The following is a 21,552-nucleotide window of genomic DNA, read 5'->3' as shown; positions in this document are numbered from 1 at the left end:
ACATTGTATTGCAAATGCTCATTATAATGTAGGATCTTTCTTTTGCAAATTATCTAGTAATATATGGGATTAAAAAGTATTGAAGTAAAAAGCACAGAGTACTACCTCTGAAATGGAGCAGATTAAAATAGAAATCATTATTTAATTAAACCCTTAAGTAAGTAGAAGTATCGTACATTCGTTTGGTACAATTATTGAGTAAAGGTACTTTGTTACTTGCCTCCACTGTCTAAAAGGGCGTCGAATTGTTCAATACAAGACATTCAGGTCAATACACATTAGTAACCAAACGATTCCGCACAGTGGTGTTGTTGTTATTGAAAGAGGATGATTCAGACAGCTGAGGAAGCTTCTTGAAGTGGAGTCTTTCATCCTCTGGGCTCTGAGGACAACAGGGAGATTGACATTTGACACCCTCTGGGGACGGAAGAACACTCATGAGAACTTCATTGTCTTTTTGCTTGAGGGCAGCCATGCCTACTAGACATATAAACTGCTGACTGGTGGTCAGGGCCGTGACACAGCCCACAGCGGCTGTAACATCCGTGGTGAAATTGCTCATTTGTGTTGCTACGGCAGGAACAAAAACAACTCGGTCTAATCTGGCAGCTTTAACCTTTTAAGCGACTCCTGCCATGATTCTACCAACAATGCTGCAGCTTACTGCGGATGTTCTTAGACTTCAGAACACTGTGAAACTCTCACCGACATTTCAGAAAGGGCATTGTCTTCAGTCCTGCCAAGTATCACGGAGTTGTCTTCATCTGCTTACACAGCGCTAAGGTTCTGTGCTGCCTTGCATAACTGCTGCCACACTACAGTATAACGTCCCTCTTTCCTGTCCATCCTGTTTGTGAGAGCTCTTCTTTATACGAGGTGTTGGAAGCTATAATTGCAAATGTTCTTCTTGTCATCTGATGACTTAGCATATGGTTCTTAGTTGTTTTCGGTCCTAATTGCAGCGTGCTCGGCACTGAGGTGACACTGGTTAGATAACCTGTAGGATCACAATGGGTCTATTCAATAGTGTTGGAAATGGGTCTGTCCAATAGTGTTCGAAAGACCCATTGTGATTGGCTGAACCAACGCAGTGCAGGCTAATTACAGTCTGTGGTTATTTCTAGGAATTGGGAATACAGCCCTCTGGAAACGGAACTACATTACATCCTCTAATTTATTTTGTAGGCAACATGAAACTATTAAGATAGTCACACCAAATGATCCAGAGCTATCCAAAGCAGCATTATTATCCATAAAACACCATGGTGTGCGTTAAAATATATTTGTTCTCACTTCGAAACACATCCATGTGCAATGTGCAACCGTCATCTCACTCAAAATGAACGGTCACATGGTGTAATGATAATATACAGTATCGATTCAAACTCCCACAAAGAACACACCGAATGGTTTTGATCTTTTGACCTTCTCTCTTGGCTAAACCTTTAATGGTCTCACAAATATATCAGATTTTACTTTTGACAAGTATATTATTTATTTTTCTGACTTTATGACCTATGAAGAAAACATTCTCATCTAATGGTCTGGTACTAACACAGCCACACATGTTGTTTTCTAAGCTTTTTTCATTTTTGTTGTATACATGCTGTATTGCCCTTATTTAATAACAGTCATTTGTAATAGTTTTTTTCGATTGCAACATGTAATGCATGACTCATCTCCTTCAACTTTGGTCTTCTACTTTATTTTAGAAAAATAGTGGTGACTACAACTTAAAAAATAAGGAAAGTTAATCAACGTTTTATATTTAAGAATGTTTAACGTTAAAATGTTATGGACTTGGCCTCTGTGTTTTAGGTAGATCTCTGAAGAAACCGCTTGACATTTGACATATCCACTCAGTATTTAAATGTGTGAGGTGTACAATTTTAACTTGTTTTCACAAATCTAGAAACAAATATGGGTCCTGTGCACGATGAGGCTTGTTGAAAACAGTCATTTCCAATGCACAATGAATGTTTAGTGTGCACAATGAATGTGTAGTGTACACATTGCTCTTGTTGGAGTGCAGGGAAGAAAACCTGCCTCTGACTGCAAGTGTTGCAAGTCTGAGGTGTAATTTTCTCCTTTGCATTTGAAGTTCAGCTGCGTGGGAGGCTTGTTATTCATGCAGATGTCACAAGAAAAGGTTCTCTCCTTCTCTCGTTCCTTCTCTCCTCTCTCTCGAGCTCTCTCTGCCTGTCTTTGCTGCCCTAATTCAGTGCTGCAGTGGGCTTGTTCAGTTGGCAGTCCATGCCTTATTGTTTGCTACTTCTTTAACACATACATAATGTATTTCATTAGAATCCGCTGTCAGACCCTGTCTTTTCCACTTCATCCCATCACTCTTTTTTTTTTTTAATAGGCGGGGGCTCTTAGCAGCAAATAAAAAAAACTAGCCTGTATTTTTTTCTTCTTCTTTTTGTCATGTATCTTCCTCTGCTTCTCGCCTGTGTGTTTCTTCCTCTGCCGGGAATTCAATTATCCTGGCTGTTGTTTTATGATGTTGTGGTGACATCCGATGACGGATTCATTATCTCATCTCCCAGCGTGACAGCATTGTAGAAACAGGACCGCTGTTTCCCACAGCAGTACGCATTCAGCTTTACATCTGGACTGTGTAACCCTTTCTGCTCCAAGCTGCCCGTCTAAAGTCTTTACTGTAACACTTCCTGTTTCCCTTTGTAATACAAACATGTTTAGCTAAGATCTTTCTGAGTAGTCGGTAGTTCTGAGGTGACCGAATATTTAAGAAATAAGTAAATGCTTTAATAGATATGAATTACACAACAGTTTGGAGATGTCTAGAGAGAGTCCTTCTTTGTGTCGGACATATGAATAGTTCTCTGGAAATTCTACCCATTTGCTTTCTAGTTTGCTCTCTGTTATGCAGAAATAATATATAAATATATCCTGGTGAATAATATTTGCATATATTTGTTGAATATACGAGACCTAAATGAAAGCTATGGGATTTATTTGCAATGTTTTCACTTGTTTGCAAGTTTTATTCATGATCCTGGGTGACTGGAAGGTTGGCACGCTGCAGTGGCAGAAGCATCGTGGTTCTGTTTTAATATGGAAATGACTAACCTCTGCTGGGGTTACAAGAAGGTCGGAAACTGTCGCAGACTCCTGTCTCTTTGATCGTTCTCTTTTTGTCTTGTTAAAAATTGCACAAAATCTGAAAAGAACCTCACATAACATGGCATGATAGAGTCTTCAAATTCACAGACTGTGCGCCTTCCCCCTCATTATGTACATTCTTTAATAACCTTCTCTGTGTTGCAGGGAATGAGTTCGGCCATCCTGAGTGGCTGGATTTCCCAAGAGAGGGGAACGATCAGAGTTACCACTATGCCCGACGGCAGTTTAACCTATTGGATATGGGTAACCTGCGCTACCATCAGCTTTTCGTCTTTGACCGAGACATGAACCTAACTGAAGACAAGTACGGCTGGCTGGCTGCCCCCCCGGTAAGGACATCACACACTCACCGTACAGTAGGCTTTGTGCTGACACTCTCAGTGACAAAACCCCATAAAAATATATTGGCAAGGCACCATTCTTCAGTCTCTTACAGGATATGTATTCCTTGTAAACACTTCTGGTGTCCAAGCCAATTGTTTATGAATGATTAAACCTATATATGATTATTTCTTTTTAGGATAAATGTATTTCCTGTCCCCCATCTTTACACACCTTTACAATTTCTCATATTGGAGAGTACTCAGGTGGAGATAAATGCTCCATAAAGACTTCATTTTGTAGATGTCCCAGTGGCTGCTGTCAAGGTGAACAGTAATAGATTTCTCTCTCATCCTGCAGCCTCTCTCTTTGCCTAGATTTGAAGTCTATGGAATACAAAAATAAGTGTTTTTCTCTTCAGGGGCTGGTTGCAAAGTAATGGGATAATGCAAATGGAGAGTGTGGCTAAATTGACAGGGATTAGAAGTGAGTCTGTGTAATTGATTCAAAAAAATACCCTCCCTCAAAACCTGGAAATGAGTCCTCAGATCAGAGCTATACTTCCCCTTGCTGCGTTACACTCTGACCTGCGTATTTGTCACTGACAGACACACGAATGCTGCCCAGAAGGAAATGTATCACAGAGCATAATTAGTATTTTTCACATGTTTAATTTCTGTACCTTGGTACATCAATGACAAATGTGTTCTAATTTACTAACACCCTTTACAAGTGGATTAAACAGAGTGTTGGAGGTAAGGCAAAGAGAAAGCAGAACCTGGCTGGTTTCTGAGCTCCCTGTTGGGGGAATGAAAGGAAAGGCAGATCCCAAAGGATGCTACTGGCAGGGAAGACGCATACATTTGGCAGCAGTGCTGACCTGCTACACATAGGGTGGTGTTTATATGCCTTCAATATGTGAAATCATATAGAGGATTACACCATATTCTTAAGATTTCATGTTATTTAGATTTTTGATTGATTTATTATTCTTAGATTTTTATTTTGAGTATTATTGTTGTTCAAGAGGCCATTCTTTTGAACAGTCCTTGAGCATAAAACCAAATTAGGGCAGTTAGAGATTAGGGAGGCCAGAGAAGATCTGCATACGTTCGATGTCTCACTATGGGATGCGCCTCATCGCGGAGCAAACAGAAGCATCAATCTCATTACGCCAATCCTGATTGGCCGGTGATTCTTGACGTCAACGTCAGGGGAAATCACCCCCTATAAGTAGCCTGCGCCACGACGCATGCGTCATTCAAACACCTCTTCTCGCTTCAGAGCACATCTCGAACGGTAGCCGGGCTAGCTTAACTGTCCACAGACTGAACCCAAAGCTAATTTTCGGTCGACGGACGTTAGCCGGCTACCCGATTCTCTCACAGAAGAGTATTGGTCAACCTCGCCGTTCTTCCTCTGGAGTAAGGTAAGGTTTTGACTTCAAGTTAGCAACACACCAGTTGCTAACTTGTGTTTTTTCCCTTACTACCGACACCACGGTAGCGAGGACACTTTTTTCTTCTCTCTTCCACGGAGGAGAAAAGGATTACAGGAATATTACCATACCAGGTAATATCCTTGAGAGAAAAAAGACCCACGCTGTCCTTTTTTCCCCCGGATTAAAGACAGATCGGTAAACATTTTTTTCTCGAACGTACCTGTCATGAGCGGACCCTCTCCACGCCTCACGGCGAACGAGATGGATGCCTCTCCCCCTCACACCAGAGGAGTCAGGAACTCGGAGGCTCGGCGCTGCGGTTGCGGGTTGAAAGTGTCAGGCACAGACTCACACCAGATCTGTTCGTCCTGCCTCGGGCTGGAACACGCCCAGGAGGCCATCGACAACCCCGGCTCGTGCGGACATTGTGCCCGCCTCACCGTGAAGAGCCTCCACCGAAGGTTAGCGCAACAAGTTAACCTGTCGGGACGGGACCCCCTCATGTCCACTGATCCGCCGACCGACAATCAAGACACGGGGACGTCTGCCGCAGAGGTGGAACCCCTCACTGCGGTCTGGGGCTCACCGACAGCGGCACCCGCAGAACCGGAATCCCGCGCCATATCAGGCCGAGATCCGGTGGCGGCAATAAACGCGGGAACGGGGCCCCACGCTATACCAAGCTGGGGCTCCCGACTGGACCTCACCACGGTTTCACCCGCGGAAGATGTCCTGGAGTTAGACTACATGGAGGACGAAGAGTACACCTCTGAGTTCCTCCTGTCTGACTCGGATGAGCAGGAAGACGACATCTTCATGTCATCGACTCAGGCTGCAAAGCCGGGAGCAATGGCTGCTCCCCCGGGCGACAGCACACCAGCTTCGCCCTGTCTCAGTATTGACCTACAAGCCGTGTGTCAGCGCGCTGCGGCCAAACTAGACATCCCATGGCCCGAAGTGGCCAAGGAGACCTCCAGGTCCCGTTACGAGGGAAAACTTTTTTCCCAAACAACGAGGGCAAAGAGGCAACTCCTCCCGGTCTTCCCGGAGATGTTGGATGAGGTGTCGGTCTCGTGGAGAGACCGGCCCTTTAGCAACAAGGCCCAAATCCAGGGTGCCCACTCCCTTGACTGTGACGGTATGGAGAGGCTTGGCCTGCTCCACATACCACCTATGGAACCGCTGGTGGCAGCCCACCTCCTACCGAGGATGGGCCAGCCGCCAAGCAGGAACCCCACGCTGCCAGCGAAAACGGACCGATTCCAGTCTACCATGACGGAACGGGCCTACAGAGCCGCAGCATTGTCCGCCAGGGCTCTGAACGTTTCCTCGATGCTAACCGCATACCAAGCGGAGCTCTGTGAGGATCTGTCGAGCAATCCTGGACCGGCCACTCTGGACGAGATAGCCGCGGTCACAGACATTTGTCTCCGTGTCCAACGCTGCGCCGTCCAGGCCACGGGCAAGGTAATGGGGATCATGGTGGTGCAGGAAAGAGCTAGATGGCTCAACCTCACCAACCTCCCAGACCGGGAAAGGGAAGATGTGCTTGACATGCCCATCGTTCCCGAGGGGATTTTCGGCTCCGCTCTCGCTTCCATGCAGAGGAAGTGCGAGTCGAAAAAGAAGGAAGACGAGGCTCTCCACCTTTGTCTCCCTCGAAGGGTCCAGCCGCGGCTTTTGCAACGGCGGCCCTTCGCCCACGCTGCACCGCGCTCTGCTGGGTTCAAAGTACCAGGACAGCAGAGGGCGCAGCCCGCCCCGAGTCCCCAGCCCAGGCAGGAGACGAGGGCGAGTTGGTCTAGAAAATCTCCGGTTCCGGCTGCAGCCCAGGCACAGCCGACCCAGAATTTCGGCCAGCAGGCGAGGAAGAAGAAGCGAGCGGCCTGACAGCCCCTCCTTCTCCCCTCCGTGACGGAGCTGGAAGTTCCTTCCCCGGCTCTAAATGTGTCCCCGCCGCCTCGAGAGATGCCTCAACGCCATCCTCAAGTCCGCACAAAACACATGTCACATCGTTATTGTCTGAATAAACCATTTTCCGCTGACGCATCCAGGCTCCGGCCAAGGGCGCAGCTCAAAAAAATGAAAAGAAAGACAATAAACAGTCCGTTAACCATAAATCCCCTTCTGAGAGCAGCTACGGCCTCTCTCAAAAGGCGGATAATAAACGGGTCTGTGAAGGCACCACAGCCACGCGCATGCGCCGTGCCGGTTGGGGCTTTAAGGGCACTACCGCCACGTGCGTACGTAGTGCCGGCTAGAGCTGCAAAGAACGGCCCGTCAATCCTTCCCCTTTCAAGAGCAGCTACGGCATCTCTCAAAGGACGGATTATTGACGGGTCCGTGAAGCCACTGCCACACACATGCGCAGTGCCGGCCGGGGCTTTAAGGGCACCACCGGCACGCGCAGGCGCAGTGCCGACTGGAGCCGTGAGGGCACCACCGGCACACACATGCGCAGTACCGGCTGGAGCTGAAAAGGCACCTCCGTCACGCACATGCGCAGTGCCGGTCGGAGCCATAAGAGTGACATCCCAGCTGGCTCTAAGGAGCATACAGCAGGAGATACTCACGATGTCTGCCTGGGCTTCTCAAAACAGTTATAATGTATCTGTTTTCACAAACCCAGAGAGAGTCAACCCACATTCTGGAGAGAGGTTCTCTCTCTCCTAGAAAGAAGGGTTTTATTTATAATGCCCACCGAGCAGAGTCAGATTACGGAGGAAAATGTCCTCGTAAAGCACCCACTAAACATGGGCCTCATAATAAAACAAAACCCCGAACACCACGGCTTACGGAGAGTTTTGGTGATTATGAAATGCGTAGTGGCACTACACCCGACTTTTCCAGTACGGGACGCGCCTACGGGTGCAGTCCTTTCACGGAAGGTGGTCACCACGGACGCAGGTCAGACGGGCTGACAGGGGACTTACGAAGGTCGCCCGGTGAGAGGTCTCTAGAACAGAGACTTCCAGCGGGCACGCGTAAATTACCCGGAGCTTTTAGCGGTGTTCCCCACCCAAAAATGCTTCCTGCCTTCTCTCAGAGGACACCATGTCCTCGTGAGGATAGACAACACAATATCGTGTATGAACCGCCAGGGGAGATTGCGTTGTCTCCAGTCACACACACTGGCACACAAACTGATCCCTTGGAGCGGCAGACGTCTCCTCTCTCTGAGAACGACACAGGTACCGAGAGTTATGCACCTAGGGACAGAATTACTGTCAAAGGGTGCACCACTCTATGCAGACTGGACTCCTCATCCAAGGATCGAGAGTCCGCTGTGGGTGCGTTACGGCGGAGCTGCGTTAAATCTGTTCGCAAGGGGAGAAAATGCTGAATGACAGCTGTTCTCTTTAATGCACGATTTAAACGCACCGTTAGGCGGGGACGCACTCGTACACGATTGACCTCCGGGTCCTCTGTACTCGCTCCCACCCCTGGTTCTGTTCCCCTTAACTCCGGCCAGAGTGAAAGAGCAACGCCACACACTTACTCTGATGATTCCACCCTAGCCCGCAATATACGGGCTGGCGGGGATATATCAGCTGTTGTGCGGGCAGCCTGGCAGCCCCCACCACGCAGGGACAGATTGTCTCAGGCGGGGAGGGCGATCCTTCACCCACGCTCAGAGCGCGGGGCACTATGGGCCTGACCCGTGAGTGGTACAATCTGAATACAGTGGGACTCCCTCAGAAGGTGATAAACACTATTCAGAGTGCGAGAGCTTCCTCCACCAGGTCTCTTTACGACTGTAAGTGGAGGGTGTTTGAGGAGTGGTGCCTTCAAGAAGGACACATCTCTTTTCAATGTCCTGTCGGGGTGATTTTATCATTCCTACAGGACTTGATCGATAAACACAGAGCTTTCTCCACGATCAAGGTGTACCTGGCTGCTATTGCTGCATGCCATGTGGGCTTTGAGGGTAAGATGGCTAGCCAACATCCTTTGGTTTGCCGTTTTATGAAGGGAGCGCGCAGGCTCCTCCCTGTCTCCAGGTCGCTGGTGCCCTTATGGGACCTGGCAGTGGTTTTAAATGGGCTCAAAATGACCCCATTTGAACCCCTGGAGGGAGCTGACATGAAACATCTGTCACTCAAGACAGTGCTGTTACTGGCCCTGGCATCCGCTAAACGGGTCAGTGATATCCATGCACTGTCTGTACATCCCTCATGCACTCAGTTCGCCCCAGGGCAAACGAGAGTGTTGTTGAAACCCAACCCTGCCTTTACACCAAAGGTGGTTGGTTCGTGTACCCCGATTGACATTGAGGCATTTCCTCCGCAGCTGGTTTCCTCCGGGGAGCAGCAGCGGGATCTATTGTGTCCAGTCCGGGCTTTGCACACATATATGGACAGATCAAAAGAGCTTAGTCTTAATGACCAACTCTTCGTGTCCTGGGCTAAACCTCACAAGGGTAAGCCTGTTACTAAGCAACGACTATCCCACTGGATCGTGGAGGCGATTGCTTTGGGCCTATACGAGTCAGAATCTGCAAGCACCTTTGGGTCTGCGGGCTCACTCGACTCGGGGCCTGGCTACATCCTGGGCTTTGTTCAAGGGTGTTTCCATCCAGGATATCTGTGCAGCGGCAAGCTGGTCTTCGCCACTCACTTTTGTCCGCTTTTACAGGCTAGACGTCTCCGCTCCAAGCGTGGCCCGAGCAGTGCTGGGCACCTTGTTGAGTCGGGACTCCACCTGTTAAATTCTGGTTGATCTGTGATCTTCCAGATAAGCTCGTCTGACAATACGGGAGCTACAATATCCCATAGTGAGACATCGAACGGAGTGTTATGAATGAGAACTATAGGTTACTTACATAACCCCAGACCTCAGAGTAACATGAAGTGAGATGTCTCACCAGACGGCCCTCCTTGCTATGGTGAAGCGAGAAGAGGTGCTTATTTTGAATGACGCATGCGTCGTGGCGCAGCCTACTTATAGGGGGTGATTTCCCCTGACGTTGACGTCAAGAATCACCGGCCAATCAGGATTGGCGTAATGAGATTGATGCTTCTGTTTGCTCCGCGATGAGGCGCATCCCATAGTGAGACATCTCACTTCATGGTACTCTGAGAACTGGGGTTACGTAAGTAACCTATAGTTTTACTATGATCATAAAGTAAAGATTTTGGTAACAATGTTTTTGACATACTTGTATTGTTAATGTAATAATCAGCTTATAGCACTGTAAACTGTTGGTGCCAAAAGACCAGCTGGAGTTGAAATATATTTTTAAAATCCTATATTGGAAGGTACAATCGGGGGTGAGGTAAGCGCAAATATTAATATACGTATTTTGTAAAACCTAAGCAGTGTGAAGCAATACATAATAAATCTGTTTCTGTGGCTGACCCTGTGCTCCGGTATCTGACAGTGGAGACAAAAATGGCTTATTCAGGAATTGATCAAATATCACAAAATACTTTGTAGAACATCACTTACAGATTACGGTAATAACTGCTCAGACATTTTGCTGTAATAACCAGATAAGTCTGAGTCCTCTGTTCTGCTTCTCAATGACGTTGCCAGGGAGTTCATGCTTAGTGGGAATATTTTTAAGCTCGGTTCAATAATACACTGAGGTGGGAGGACCCAAGGGTGTTATGTAGTTGAAATGAGCAGCAGATGAGGGTTTTTTCAGGTGAGAGAAGAGGGAACATTAATAATAATAATAATAATAATAATAATAATAATAATAAAATGTATATACAAAAATATTAAAAAATGTCAAGTTTATTTTTATTAAAAACACATTTTGATTTAAATGTTTTTATAAATGAATAAGAATTACATTAATTATGAGCCAAATAAATCAAGAGGCTTTTATCTTTAAAAAAAAGTTAATAGAGCCAGTTTCTCTATTAGCTTTTGGTAGGGTGTTTGGTAGGGTGTTTTGGAGCATAGATTAAAAAAAAAATATTTCCTGTGTGTATAATTGTGTGTATTTAATAACCCAGCAGCATAAGATCTGAGAGTTTTTGCCGGATTATAAAATGACAGAGAGAGCCTGTAATGTTGGCCGGTCCCAAACCATTAAGAGCTTTTAAAACATGCAGGGCAAGCTTTGCTTAAAAGTGTTTTTTGTGAACGCCTCATTGAAAATGTGCAGCTGTGAGCTTCAAAAGGCCGAACTCTGGACATGAACTGCAGCTCCTGTTAGTGCAGAGACTTCATCACCATGTTTCCACCAACTGTGCTGTTTCCACCGGCAACGGTCTTAACCTACAATCCAGTGGGAAAAAAAGAGCCAGGAAGGAGGGTTGTAGAAATATTACATTCCAACTGTGGTTTTGCAAAAGGATTTCAGTGACAAGGTCACAAATGGTGCTGCTGTAAGCATTTACCTTTCTCTGATTGGCCAAGATTTTACCCAAAGGTGCTGTTTCAGGTCAGACTTATGCTGGAGGCAGGGTAATTAAAACAATAGAAACTAACAAACATGAACAGATTCCAAATGTAATTACAATTATTAAGGTGAGAATGCATATTTTCCTTACCTTGGGTCACAACTCAATGGATGCAGGTTACCCCATTACCCCAAATGTGTGGACTGGAAATGGACTTGGTGAGAGACTCCAGACTGTCAGCTCATCCCTAACCTCCATCCTCTCTGCAGATTTAGTTGCTGGGGTGCTTATCTTCTTGTTCAGCCGTGAATATGCTGCCCTGAAATTGGCTCGAGGAACAAGGCACTAAAAATAGGGGGTTGGGTGACATTGATAATCTCTGCTAATGACACGTTAACATTAGCCCGCTCCACAGGAGAGTGGTGGCTTCATAATGTGCAGCTGTCTAGAGCTGACAGTGTGCGTCTCGCACTGTCCTGGACTGCCACGTTCTGCTAAGGAGTGCCACCTGAAATGTGATGTAGGAACGTTACTCAGCCTATTTCAGGATAGTCCACGTGTCAATTTTCCAAATTCAAGATGGGGAAGGGGGTTACTATTCATGACAAACTAATTTATGAGCCTTTTTTTTCTCTTTTTTCCCTCCAGGCCTTTGTCAGCGCCAAGCATGAAGAGGACAAGGTCATTGTGTTTGAGCGGGGACGTGTGCTTTTTATCTTCAACTTCAACGCCAGTAAGAGCTTCCAGGACTACAGGGTGGCTGTAGAAACTCCAGGAACGTATCCTTTAGCTTTCGTCTGTCATGGCAACGCTTGTTTTCCTTTAAATATTCAGGAATTGGCATTCTTCTGTCACACTTTCAAGGCCTCTTAAAGTAAAGAGGTCTTTGTTATTTATTTCTATACAACAACGTGACTAATATTTTAGGGTTGACAAAATCGCTAACTGCTAAATATTTCAACAGAGGCAGTAAATGTCCTTTAAAAACTCCAGAAGGGCAGCAATGGTAAGGTGGGAAGTATGATCTATGTGCAGTGTGCACACTAACACTTTCAAAGCTTAAGAAAAAGTTGTTAATGTGTTTGGGAATGTGCAGAGCTTTGGGCCCGAGTGAGATGAAGTAGGTCAACAACTTTTTAGTAAATACATTAATAGTCCCCACTGGATATATCTTATCAACTCTAGTTCTTCTTTTACTTTCTTCCAGCACCAAAGCTAGTGGCCACATTCTGATCAGATCGGCATTTGCTAACATTACAATGCCACTACTGTGGCTGCACAGACATTTAAATGATAAGAGTAGCAATATTCTGTATATAACGTCTACAAAAAAAGCCAAGGGAAAAGGCATACAGAATGTTATGCTCCCATAAACATATATATTCTTATTAAGTTTTGATCTGCAGTATAACACATTTGCAGGTCAAGCTATAACCTACAGTAGTAACTTATCCTTTCCTGTGTGAAACCAAAAGTCATCATTTATTTTAGTCCACAACTTTAACAACATGATCTAAAAAACAAACCATTAGGACGTAGCAAGTGTGTTTAACTCCTATTTTAGTATTACATATTAGAGTAAGATGAGTTGCAATAAAATAATATTACTTGAATACATAGCTGTCCGTCAGACACTGGAGTTTAGCTGCACTTTAACTGGTCCCTGAGGCAGTAACATATACTGTACATGAGTTTTCCCTTATATAGTTTCACCAGTCATCTTCACTTTTAATTGCTGATATGAGTTTGAACGCTCGACTTGGTTCAAAGTGAATCTACTAATACATTTTAAAGGGCATTGAAGATGCTAAAAATCTCTGAGAATATGCATTGCTCTGCACTGACATGTGGACCAGGGATCTAAACAATATGTCTGACTTATTTCAACTAAATATGACTTGTGAACACAAGGAATTGTAATGGCGGTATTATTTTTGAAGCCAATACTTTAGCGATATATTCTAAGCAGTCACTGTGGTACGGAACAGGTCAGTGGTTTGATCTAGTGTGGTAATGCCATCAGAGGGAAATAATAGCAGAGCCCAGTGATTCAGAAAGCGGCTTCTTTAGCGGTATTTGGCGTCTGTCTTCGCAGCGAGCAGCGCGGAGGAATTTAATGAGTCCTACAGTCTTGATTGCAGTAGGCTTAATGATCAGGGATGTGAAGGGGGGACAGGAAGCTGACTGATTTGTATTTATTATAACGGACACCGCCAACAGTTTCCCGGCTGGATACAATGCTTTTTCAGCTATGACTAAAATAATATGATGGTGAGTTTGTTAGTTTCCTCTGGATGCCTGTGGTGAAAAGCTCTACACGAGCAATTTACTCTCAAATGATGATGATTCGATTGGCTGACAATAAGGCTGTTAAGCAGCAGTGGTTCCTTTTGATTCCAACATTAGTTTCTTTGTGTCATTTAAATGTTAAGGCGAAGATAAGTTAAGTATTTCTTATAATTAAAATAAACAAAAAGAACTGACAACATGTAATGAAATAGCCCTAATTTAAGTATCAGCAAGATGATATCATTATATTAACAAGCGGTATGCTTTATAACATTGAAATCAGTTAAGGGGAATTATATTGCATTTTGCTTCTATTACATTATCTGGCAATTATTACATAGATATTTAGGTTATAATGTCACTGACGGAAGAACAATATAGAAATATGTTTTGCTAGTGTTAATCACCATCCACAAAAAACAACAAAAACATGTTGATTGTAAATAGTGACCCTGATGAACAATAATCAAGTTAATTTAATGATTAAAATATAACGGTAGCAACCCCCTTAACATCATGCGTTAATTATAAGCTTGTTTGATGTGCAGTAATTGTTCTTTCTGCCTCGTGTTGCCGGCTCTGCCTTGATGGGGTGAATCTCGGGCACACCACTAATAGCCTTTCTGCACAGTGTCTGTAACACCGTTTTCGAGGGTTTATTTTCATTTAGATGGAACCACATCTTTTCCTCCTGGTGCCTCTTTTGATGTCTAAGAAGCGGCCTCAGACACTGGGTGGGTTGAGAGGAAATGCAAATAAATGTGAGGGCAAAGCTCTGGCTGTCATTATATAGAGAAGCAGTAAACACATAAAGGCAAATCTGCTGTGTGTGTGAGGAAGGTAAATGCGCCGTGTGCATGAGGAGATGCAGATTCTCCGATGGGAATGTGTGCAGAGGATCCAATTAGGGGCGAAGACAGATGAAAGTGCCACTCAGAGGCAGAGAAGGTAAACAAGATGAGCTCAAAGAGTCTAAAAGTGGTTTTTCATTACACTCAGCTGTCATATACTTACACTTTCTACTACCTGCAAGGGTCAGGGATGTCACAGTGGAGCAACACACAACTGCTCCATCTAGAAATAATAGCTGGAAGCGGCTGACCATGCTGGGCACCGCTGAAAATGGATCCAATACAGGGTGTTATTTCCTTTGGCAATGTGGCAAGACGGATATCATATCAGAGGATGTCCTTCTGCAGCAAAGAACGGATATAAGCATAGGCGGATTTTGCGGGGGGCAGGGGCCCCCCTAGTGGCTGAAATATGTTACAGCATTACTGCGTCTAAAACTGTTCCAATACAAATATTTTGTATATCAATATTTTAATAAGGTAGGACACTGGTTAATAATATTGTAGCGTGTTCAAGTAACCAAGGGATATCGTAATTATGATACGTTTTACAGTTATGTAATGCACTGTTGTTGGGGGGAGAGACCGCCCCTTCCATATGAGTGTGTGTGTACGGCGGGCATGAGGCGTGCATGACGGGACGAGTTGTGTTTGTATGTGGAAAAGTCATACTCAGTGCGGTGAACGCTGGCTTTATTGCTGTGTACTGACGTCAGTAAAAAAAGTTTGCCCACTCCGCCTATGGATATAAGTTACCTTTTGTGGACTGCTTGTCGGTGTGGATACATCTGAGTTTGGCAGAATGTTGCCCGGTTGGAGCCCTGTTAAAAAGGCATGCAGTTTGCATCGTTTTGTTGTTTTAATCATACATAGAAACTAGGGATGCCAGTGATTATTCGATTTTGCGAATATTCGTTAGTCTCCATACAGTAAACAAAAATTATTTTTAAAATTCGATTTTATTTATATATTTTTTTATAATTATTTATGTTTTTCTTTTTTTTCCTGGCTTAGTTTCAACCAAAATATAGACTAATGCTAATAATAGTCATATTAATAATTGTAAATGGCCATTGGTCACACCACCAGTTTATTTTATTGTAAACTTGGAGGAAGCCAGCAGGGCAGGCTGTGCAGACTGCTGCTGCCTGCAACACACCGACCCCCCCCCCCCTCTCCGTCACACGTGCGATTGATTTATTGGCGATATACAGAACAGTGAGAACAACACGACTAAAGATGAACAAAGCGGCACGTTCATAGAAGAGTTTCTCGTGGAACTACTTCGAAATTCGAATTGTAAGGCCTATTGTTCTAAAGTGCCTGCCATTGCATTTATTTGAAGATGCGTGATGCGCGCACACCTGAAGTAGGCTATTTATTTATTGAATTTATTGCAATGCTGCTATTATTACATGTTCCAGAAAAAGAAAAACCGGAATTCCATTGGTCTGGTTTTTTTTTTTCCTCTCCCGCGCGGGGGTCCAAAGAGGACATATTATGCTCATTTTCAGGGTTAAAATTGTATTTAGTGCCTCTACTGTGACATCTTTAAATGCTTTAATGTTCAAAAAGGTCTTTATTTTTCTCATACTGCTGCAGCACCTATTTTCAACCTCTGTCTGAAACCAGAGCCCAGTGTGCTCTAATTGGTTAGCTAGCCAGCTCTGTTGTGATTGGTCAACCGCCTAGAGATGTCCCGCCCCTTAACCTTTCATGTACAATGGGTTGGAGCATTCCTTCTGTCGTGAAATTTGGGATGTTAGCCTTTGCACCCCATTTACATTCACAAAAACCTATTTGACACACGACAGGAGGGGGCAACAGCAAAAAGCATAATAGGGCCTCTTTAAGATTAATACATAAAAATTCAACACAGTCCTTCCTCACCATTCCTTAGTTTGATGCACAGTGACAATAATTTATTTAGCTTTAGTCCTCTTTTGAATGGGTTGTTATTCCTCCCGCCATGAGAAACAAGAGAGAAAGTGAAGCAGAGCACCTCACCCAAAATGTTGGCCATTAAAATGCATCAGCTTTCCGACAGGCATTCAAACCGTCAATGTTGTTTTTAATATTTTCTGTCTCTGATTCATGGTGGACACATTCTTCAGGCACTAGGCTTTATCTGACTGGTTAGAGTATCTGAAATCCCAGTTGGATCCCGTCATGAAAGCTGTAGCTGTCAGGGAAGATTGCTCTTTGATTTACACTGTGCCAATAGGCAGGTGAGATTATGTCAGGTCATCTTTCTCTTCTCTGTCTGTGTCGTTCCATGAATGCCGTTTTGAATCATTCATCACAGGTGCCGTGACACTAACTAACTGGAATAAAGTAGCAGTCGTGCATAGGTGACAATAATTGAATCTGATTATCCAGAATATACAGGATATGTTATTTTACAAAATGGCAAATATGCATCTATTTTCTTTAACCACAGCCATCTTTATGATGCATCAAGATGGATTGCATAAACAAAGTAGCATTTATTTTCTCAGTGGGTTGTAACTCTACCAGATATCATCCACAAGCATCCTCATCAATCCGGGGCTTAATCTGAAATACACATTTTGTCTGTTTGAAATGACAAAAATAGGAGAAGCATTTTTTTAAGGAATTAAGGGACACTCCATGTTGTTATAACTTCGGTCTTATTTTTGTAGTTTTTACCAACATTTCTCCAGAGCTAATTATTTTGTAGTCCTTATAATAACAGAGATGTTGTACATATATTTCTGTAAATACGCCTGTTTAGCTATTTTTGTAACTGCACAATATATAAGATCACATACAATACTTTAAAGCAGCGGTTTTCAAAGTGTGAGGTGCGCCAGAGAGCTTCAGGGGAGGCGCAGCGTGAGAAAAGAATAACGAGAAACAGTGAAATCTAGCTAGTTAACTTCAGCTGACTTTATGCGAGCGGCAACATGGATCGATTTTTAGTGAAGTTACCTGAAGTGAGAGAGGAGACAGCGTCTGGCAGAAAACGGAGGAATTATGACCACGATTATTTGAAGCTAGGATTTTCATGGACCGGTCCTGGCAGGGGCAGACTGGCCATCTGTGTGTTCTGGAGAATCACAGAACGGCCAGTCTGCTGACGGCCGGCACCGCCCTTTATTTAAATTGTAATAATACTTACTTTGATCAAAAGCAAGTACCGGTCAAGGCTGAAGCCAGAGAATGATCTGCGTTTATTCCTGTCTACATTGCATCCCCGCGTCATCCGTCTGTGCGCATCAAAGACGCAGACTCATTGTTCCCACTAAACAGTGATGTACCTGAACGCGTTCAATGAACGATCGTTCATGAACGCGTTCATATTTTGGGCGAACGTGAACTGAACGTACTGTATTTCCGCTAGATGAACGTAATTGAGAACGCGTTCATTCTCAGCGCTGTATAACGGCGTTCAAAAGTGCGTTCATTCTCAGCACTGTATTATAACGGCGTTCAAAAGTGTGCCAGATTTCATATGCCTTTCAGCCGAAAACCCAGTTAAAATACACCGTAAACAGGCTTCAAACTAATGCGGAAAACCACCCAATCTGGCAACAGCAAGCTGCCTGTGACGCGTACGCGCCTGTCACCCCTGGCTGTCGCACTAAAATATAATATAATAAATATATCAGACTCCTCACAACAAACAATGTGGAACCGCGGAACCGGCGTGCATTGAATGAATGAATGAATTAGTATGGACGAAGCCGAGAGCAGCTGCAGCAGCACTTGCTCAGAGACTCTCCGGCAGGGGTCGGCAACAGGCGGACCGCGGTCCGGATCCGGACCCAGACGCCGACCTATACGGACCCGAGCTATAATCAATACATTAATAGGGGATTTTTCGGCGCCTCCCGCTTTTTTAACGCTGATTTGGGTGACTTGTGTAATTCGTGGAGAACCGAAGAGTTTTCGACTGACGGACAACTTCTCACTTCACAAAAGAAGAAGAAATCTAGACCGCAAAAATAATTAAACAAGCGAGTTCCTGTTTTTCCTGGCCAAGGACAGGTTCATTGAACACAACACGAGCGTAACCTGTCTTCACGTGGTATATGTCTCGTCTGAAAGGAGTGCTGAGCACCGGAACGCCGCTCCAGCCCTTAAAATATTGCATATAAGGATAATAATCCACAAGGAGCCGTACACATGCCGCAGTGTTTGCGTGGCTGTGTCTTTAGTTGTAAACACAGTGGCGATCTGTTGTTGTTAGCATCTGGTTAGCTAGCTATGCTAACGGATTTAAAGAGCTTTTCTACAGCCAGGTGGAAGAGAGCTCTCCTGAGAGGGTCAAATATCCTCAGCTCAGTGAGGTTAAGGCACACCTTGATATGATCATTATAGTTATTAATGAGACTAAATGAAAAACAGGTATAAAATACTATATGACAGTAACAAAAAAGTTGTTAAAAATAACAAGAATAGAGTTTAAAAGGGGAGTGATTTGTAAAATATCCAAAAAGAAAAATATGCTTACAGTTCTGTTTCATATGGGTGTTGAGAGATGTATCCATAGATCTCTTAATGTTGCTCTCAAAGTGTACCAGATTGATGCATTTAACTTCAATATTTTAAGCAAAGGTTGAGTTCAATAATTTGTACGACCCTCGGAGGATGTTGTAAAAATTGAAAGGAAAAAGGTTCCCCACCCCTGCTGTGAATAATAATAAAAACCCTTGATTTTTAACTTAAAGGTGGGGTAGGTAAGTTTCAGAAACCGGCTCGAGATACACTTTTTGTTATATTCCATGGAATGCTCTTAACATCCCGATAGCAATGAATAGCTTAAGTGCTTTGACAAAAAATCCATAAAAAAAACGTCATCTGTAGAAGCCGTAATACTGTAAAAAGTACAACTTGACTCCATGTCAGCCCAGATTTACAAACTCCTGGCAGGACAAGCTCAAGCTCAATTCTCACACTGAATTTAACAAAAGTGAGTGGGGGACTGCAATATAAGAGGGACAGAAAGAGAAACTTTGAAACTGTTCAATTGTTATGATGTGTAAAGACTGATATTGTTCTATAATCGGCTGAAACTGTTAAGTCATGATGTGAAACGGTTAACAAAGAAAAAGGGACACTCAAGCTGCTGCTACACTTTATTGTATTTATCTCAAATTAAGCACTTTTAAGATGCATATATTTTCAAAAGCTATTTTATTTATTTTCTCTAGTTTATTTGTAAATGCAGCCCGAGAGGAACATTACACATATCCACAGTATTTAATGTTAATTGACAATATATATTGTTGTTTTTGAATTGTACTTTCTTTATTTGATTGGCAGTCAGCTGTTGATTACATACAGATGTTGATAAAGCTACAGGCTACTTCAATATATATCACACTAATTCATGAAGCAAGTTAGACATTTTGATGTTCCGGACCTTTGCATGGGGACATTTTCTCTAACTGGACCTCGTTGAATTTTAGTTGAAGACCCCTGCTCTACGACGTCGGCGTATGATCATTTTAAATAGTTTTACGTTAAAGTCAGTACTGACTCGGACGGAAAAATCTAACGTTTGCCTGTAAACTGTGTCCGCCCGGTTTGAAAAAGCAAGTCCGTACATCGACGACGTCGACAACAAACCTTAAACGGCACATTGAGAATAAGCACACGACTAGCCTTTCACGGTATGTGCGAGTGGCGAATAAAAAAGAGCGCCAAAACAGATCCACTACCACCCAAATCCTATTAACATCGTACAGGAGACAAATAATAGCTCGCAGCAACGTATTGAAAAAAGAACTATAAACTATAAATTAGTTCATTTTTGAAACCATGAACTTTAGTTCAACATTTTGAATTATGAACTATGAACTGAACTAGTTCATTTTAAAATGTGTGAACTGTGAACTGAACTAGTTCATGTATAAAGTGAACTTTCCCAACACTGCCACTAAAGTAGGGGTGAGTGTAATAAGGAGGCAAAGTTGACGTTCAGTGTGTTGCCGGGAGCATATAAGGATTCATCCACGATGTTGAAAATGTTAAAAATGTTTTAAAAAAAAGTTTAAAAGATAAAAAGTTTTTCAAAAGTTGTTGTTTAATGTTTTAAGGAGGTGACGCTACTCAGCCAATCAAATCGGTGCAGTCAGTAAGTAATTTCAAATGGTGTGCTCAAAAAAGAGAAAGGTAGACAGCGAAAACAGAGCATTTAATGACATGTTCTCTTACTGGACCTCTTTGAAAAGCAATTGAATACCCCTGCATTATAGCAACAACAACAATAATAATAATTGGGAGGGAGGGGGGGGGGGGGGGGGCTGTTCTTATGTTCTCTGAGGGGAGGCTCACCTTCACACACTTTGAAAACCCCTGCTTTAAAGGAATGACAACTACTTCATAAAGTAATTCATTCATTTGCAGACATGGTTATGTTATGTATGTATGTTATAGAAAAGTTGTATTGAAGGTTAAATAAACCACATGACGGAACAGCTTTGTAACATCTATAAGAGTCCTACTTGAGAAGAATAGCCCTCTTCTTCATTTCCATGGAGTGAGTCCATTAATTGAGTGAGGGTTGAGTGTTTTTAAAGCAGTAAGGCTTCATTTCCAGTAAATGAAGCAGATATCTGATGCACCGAATATTATCTGCAGCTACACTCAAAACTCCTAAATAAATCATTGAATTTAGAGCATGAACCACACCAAAAACCAGCATGCTCGTCAACAACAATAACATCTCCATATAAGTACAAACTTCACCAACCAGAGATCAACACAATCATGCTCCCTTTCTAAACTGAAATAATTGGTGTGGTTCAATGGATCAGACAATGAACGCCCAAAAGGATTGTAATCTGACATCCAAAAATCATCAGCAACAACCCTTGATCGATGAAATCCCTCCCATCCCAGCGTTAGGTCGAAGATGGTCCAATAAATCAGAATATAAACCGTGATGTATTTCTTCAAAGGACTACTGACTGATTAATTTACCTTTTTTCTTTTGTAAAAGACCAATATGGTATTCAACTATTGGTTTGACCACTGCCTATACTCAGCCATACATAGCAGTGAGCCCTTTCCAACAATAATGGGGTTTTTTGTTCAAATGTATAGCTAGTTATATTTAATAGGTACACTTTCATTTCATATGTACTACCTTAAATGATGCTTATCTTTTTTTGATTGCAAG

The 21,552-nt window shown here is 43.4% G+C and overlaps 1 protein-coding gene across 1 annotated transcript in view; it reads left to right on the top strand.

Annotated features, from left to right (window-relative positions):
* The window catches only part of gbe1b (glucan (1,4-alpha-), branching enzyme 1b), a 94,267-nt gene that overhangs the window by 55,166 nt on the left and 17,549 nt on the right, over window positions 1-21,552 (top strand). Inside the window, exons 13-14 of the mRNA XM_034096973.2 lie at window positions 3,292-3,476; window positions 11,911-12,041. Coding sequence (XP_033952864.1) covers window positions 3,292-3,476; window positions 11,911-12,041 — 316 coding nt within the window. The remainder of the gene's footprint in view (window positions 1-3,291; window positions 3,477-11,910; window positions 12,042-21,552) is intronic.

The sequence above is a fragment of the Pseudochaenichthys georgianus genome, chromosome 13 (genome assembly GCF_902827115.2).
Source record: "Pseudochaenichthys georgianus chromosome 13, fPseGeo1.2, whole genome shotgun sequence".
NCBI lineage: Eukaryota > Metazoa > Chordata > Actinopteri > Perciformes > Channichthyidae > Pseudochaenichthys > Pseudochaenichthys georgianus.
Note: the sequence above shows the minus strand (reverse complement) of the source record. Positions and strands in the feature narration are given on the sequence as shown.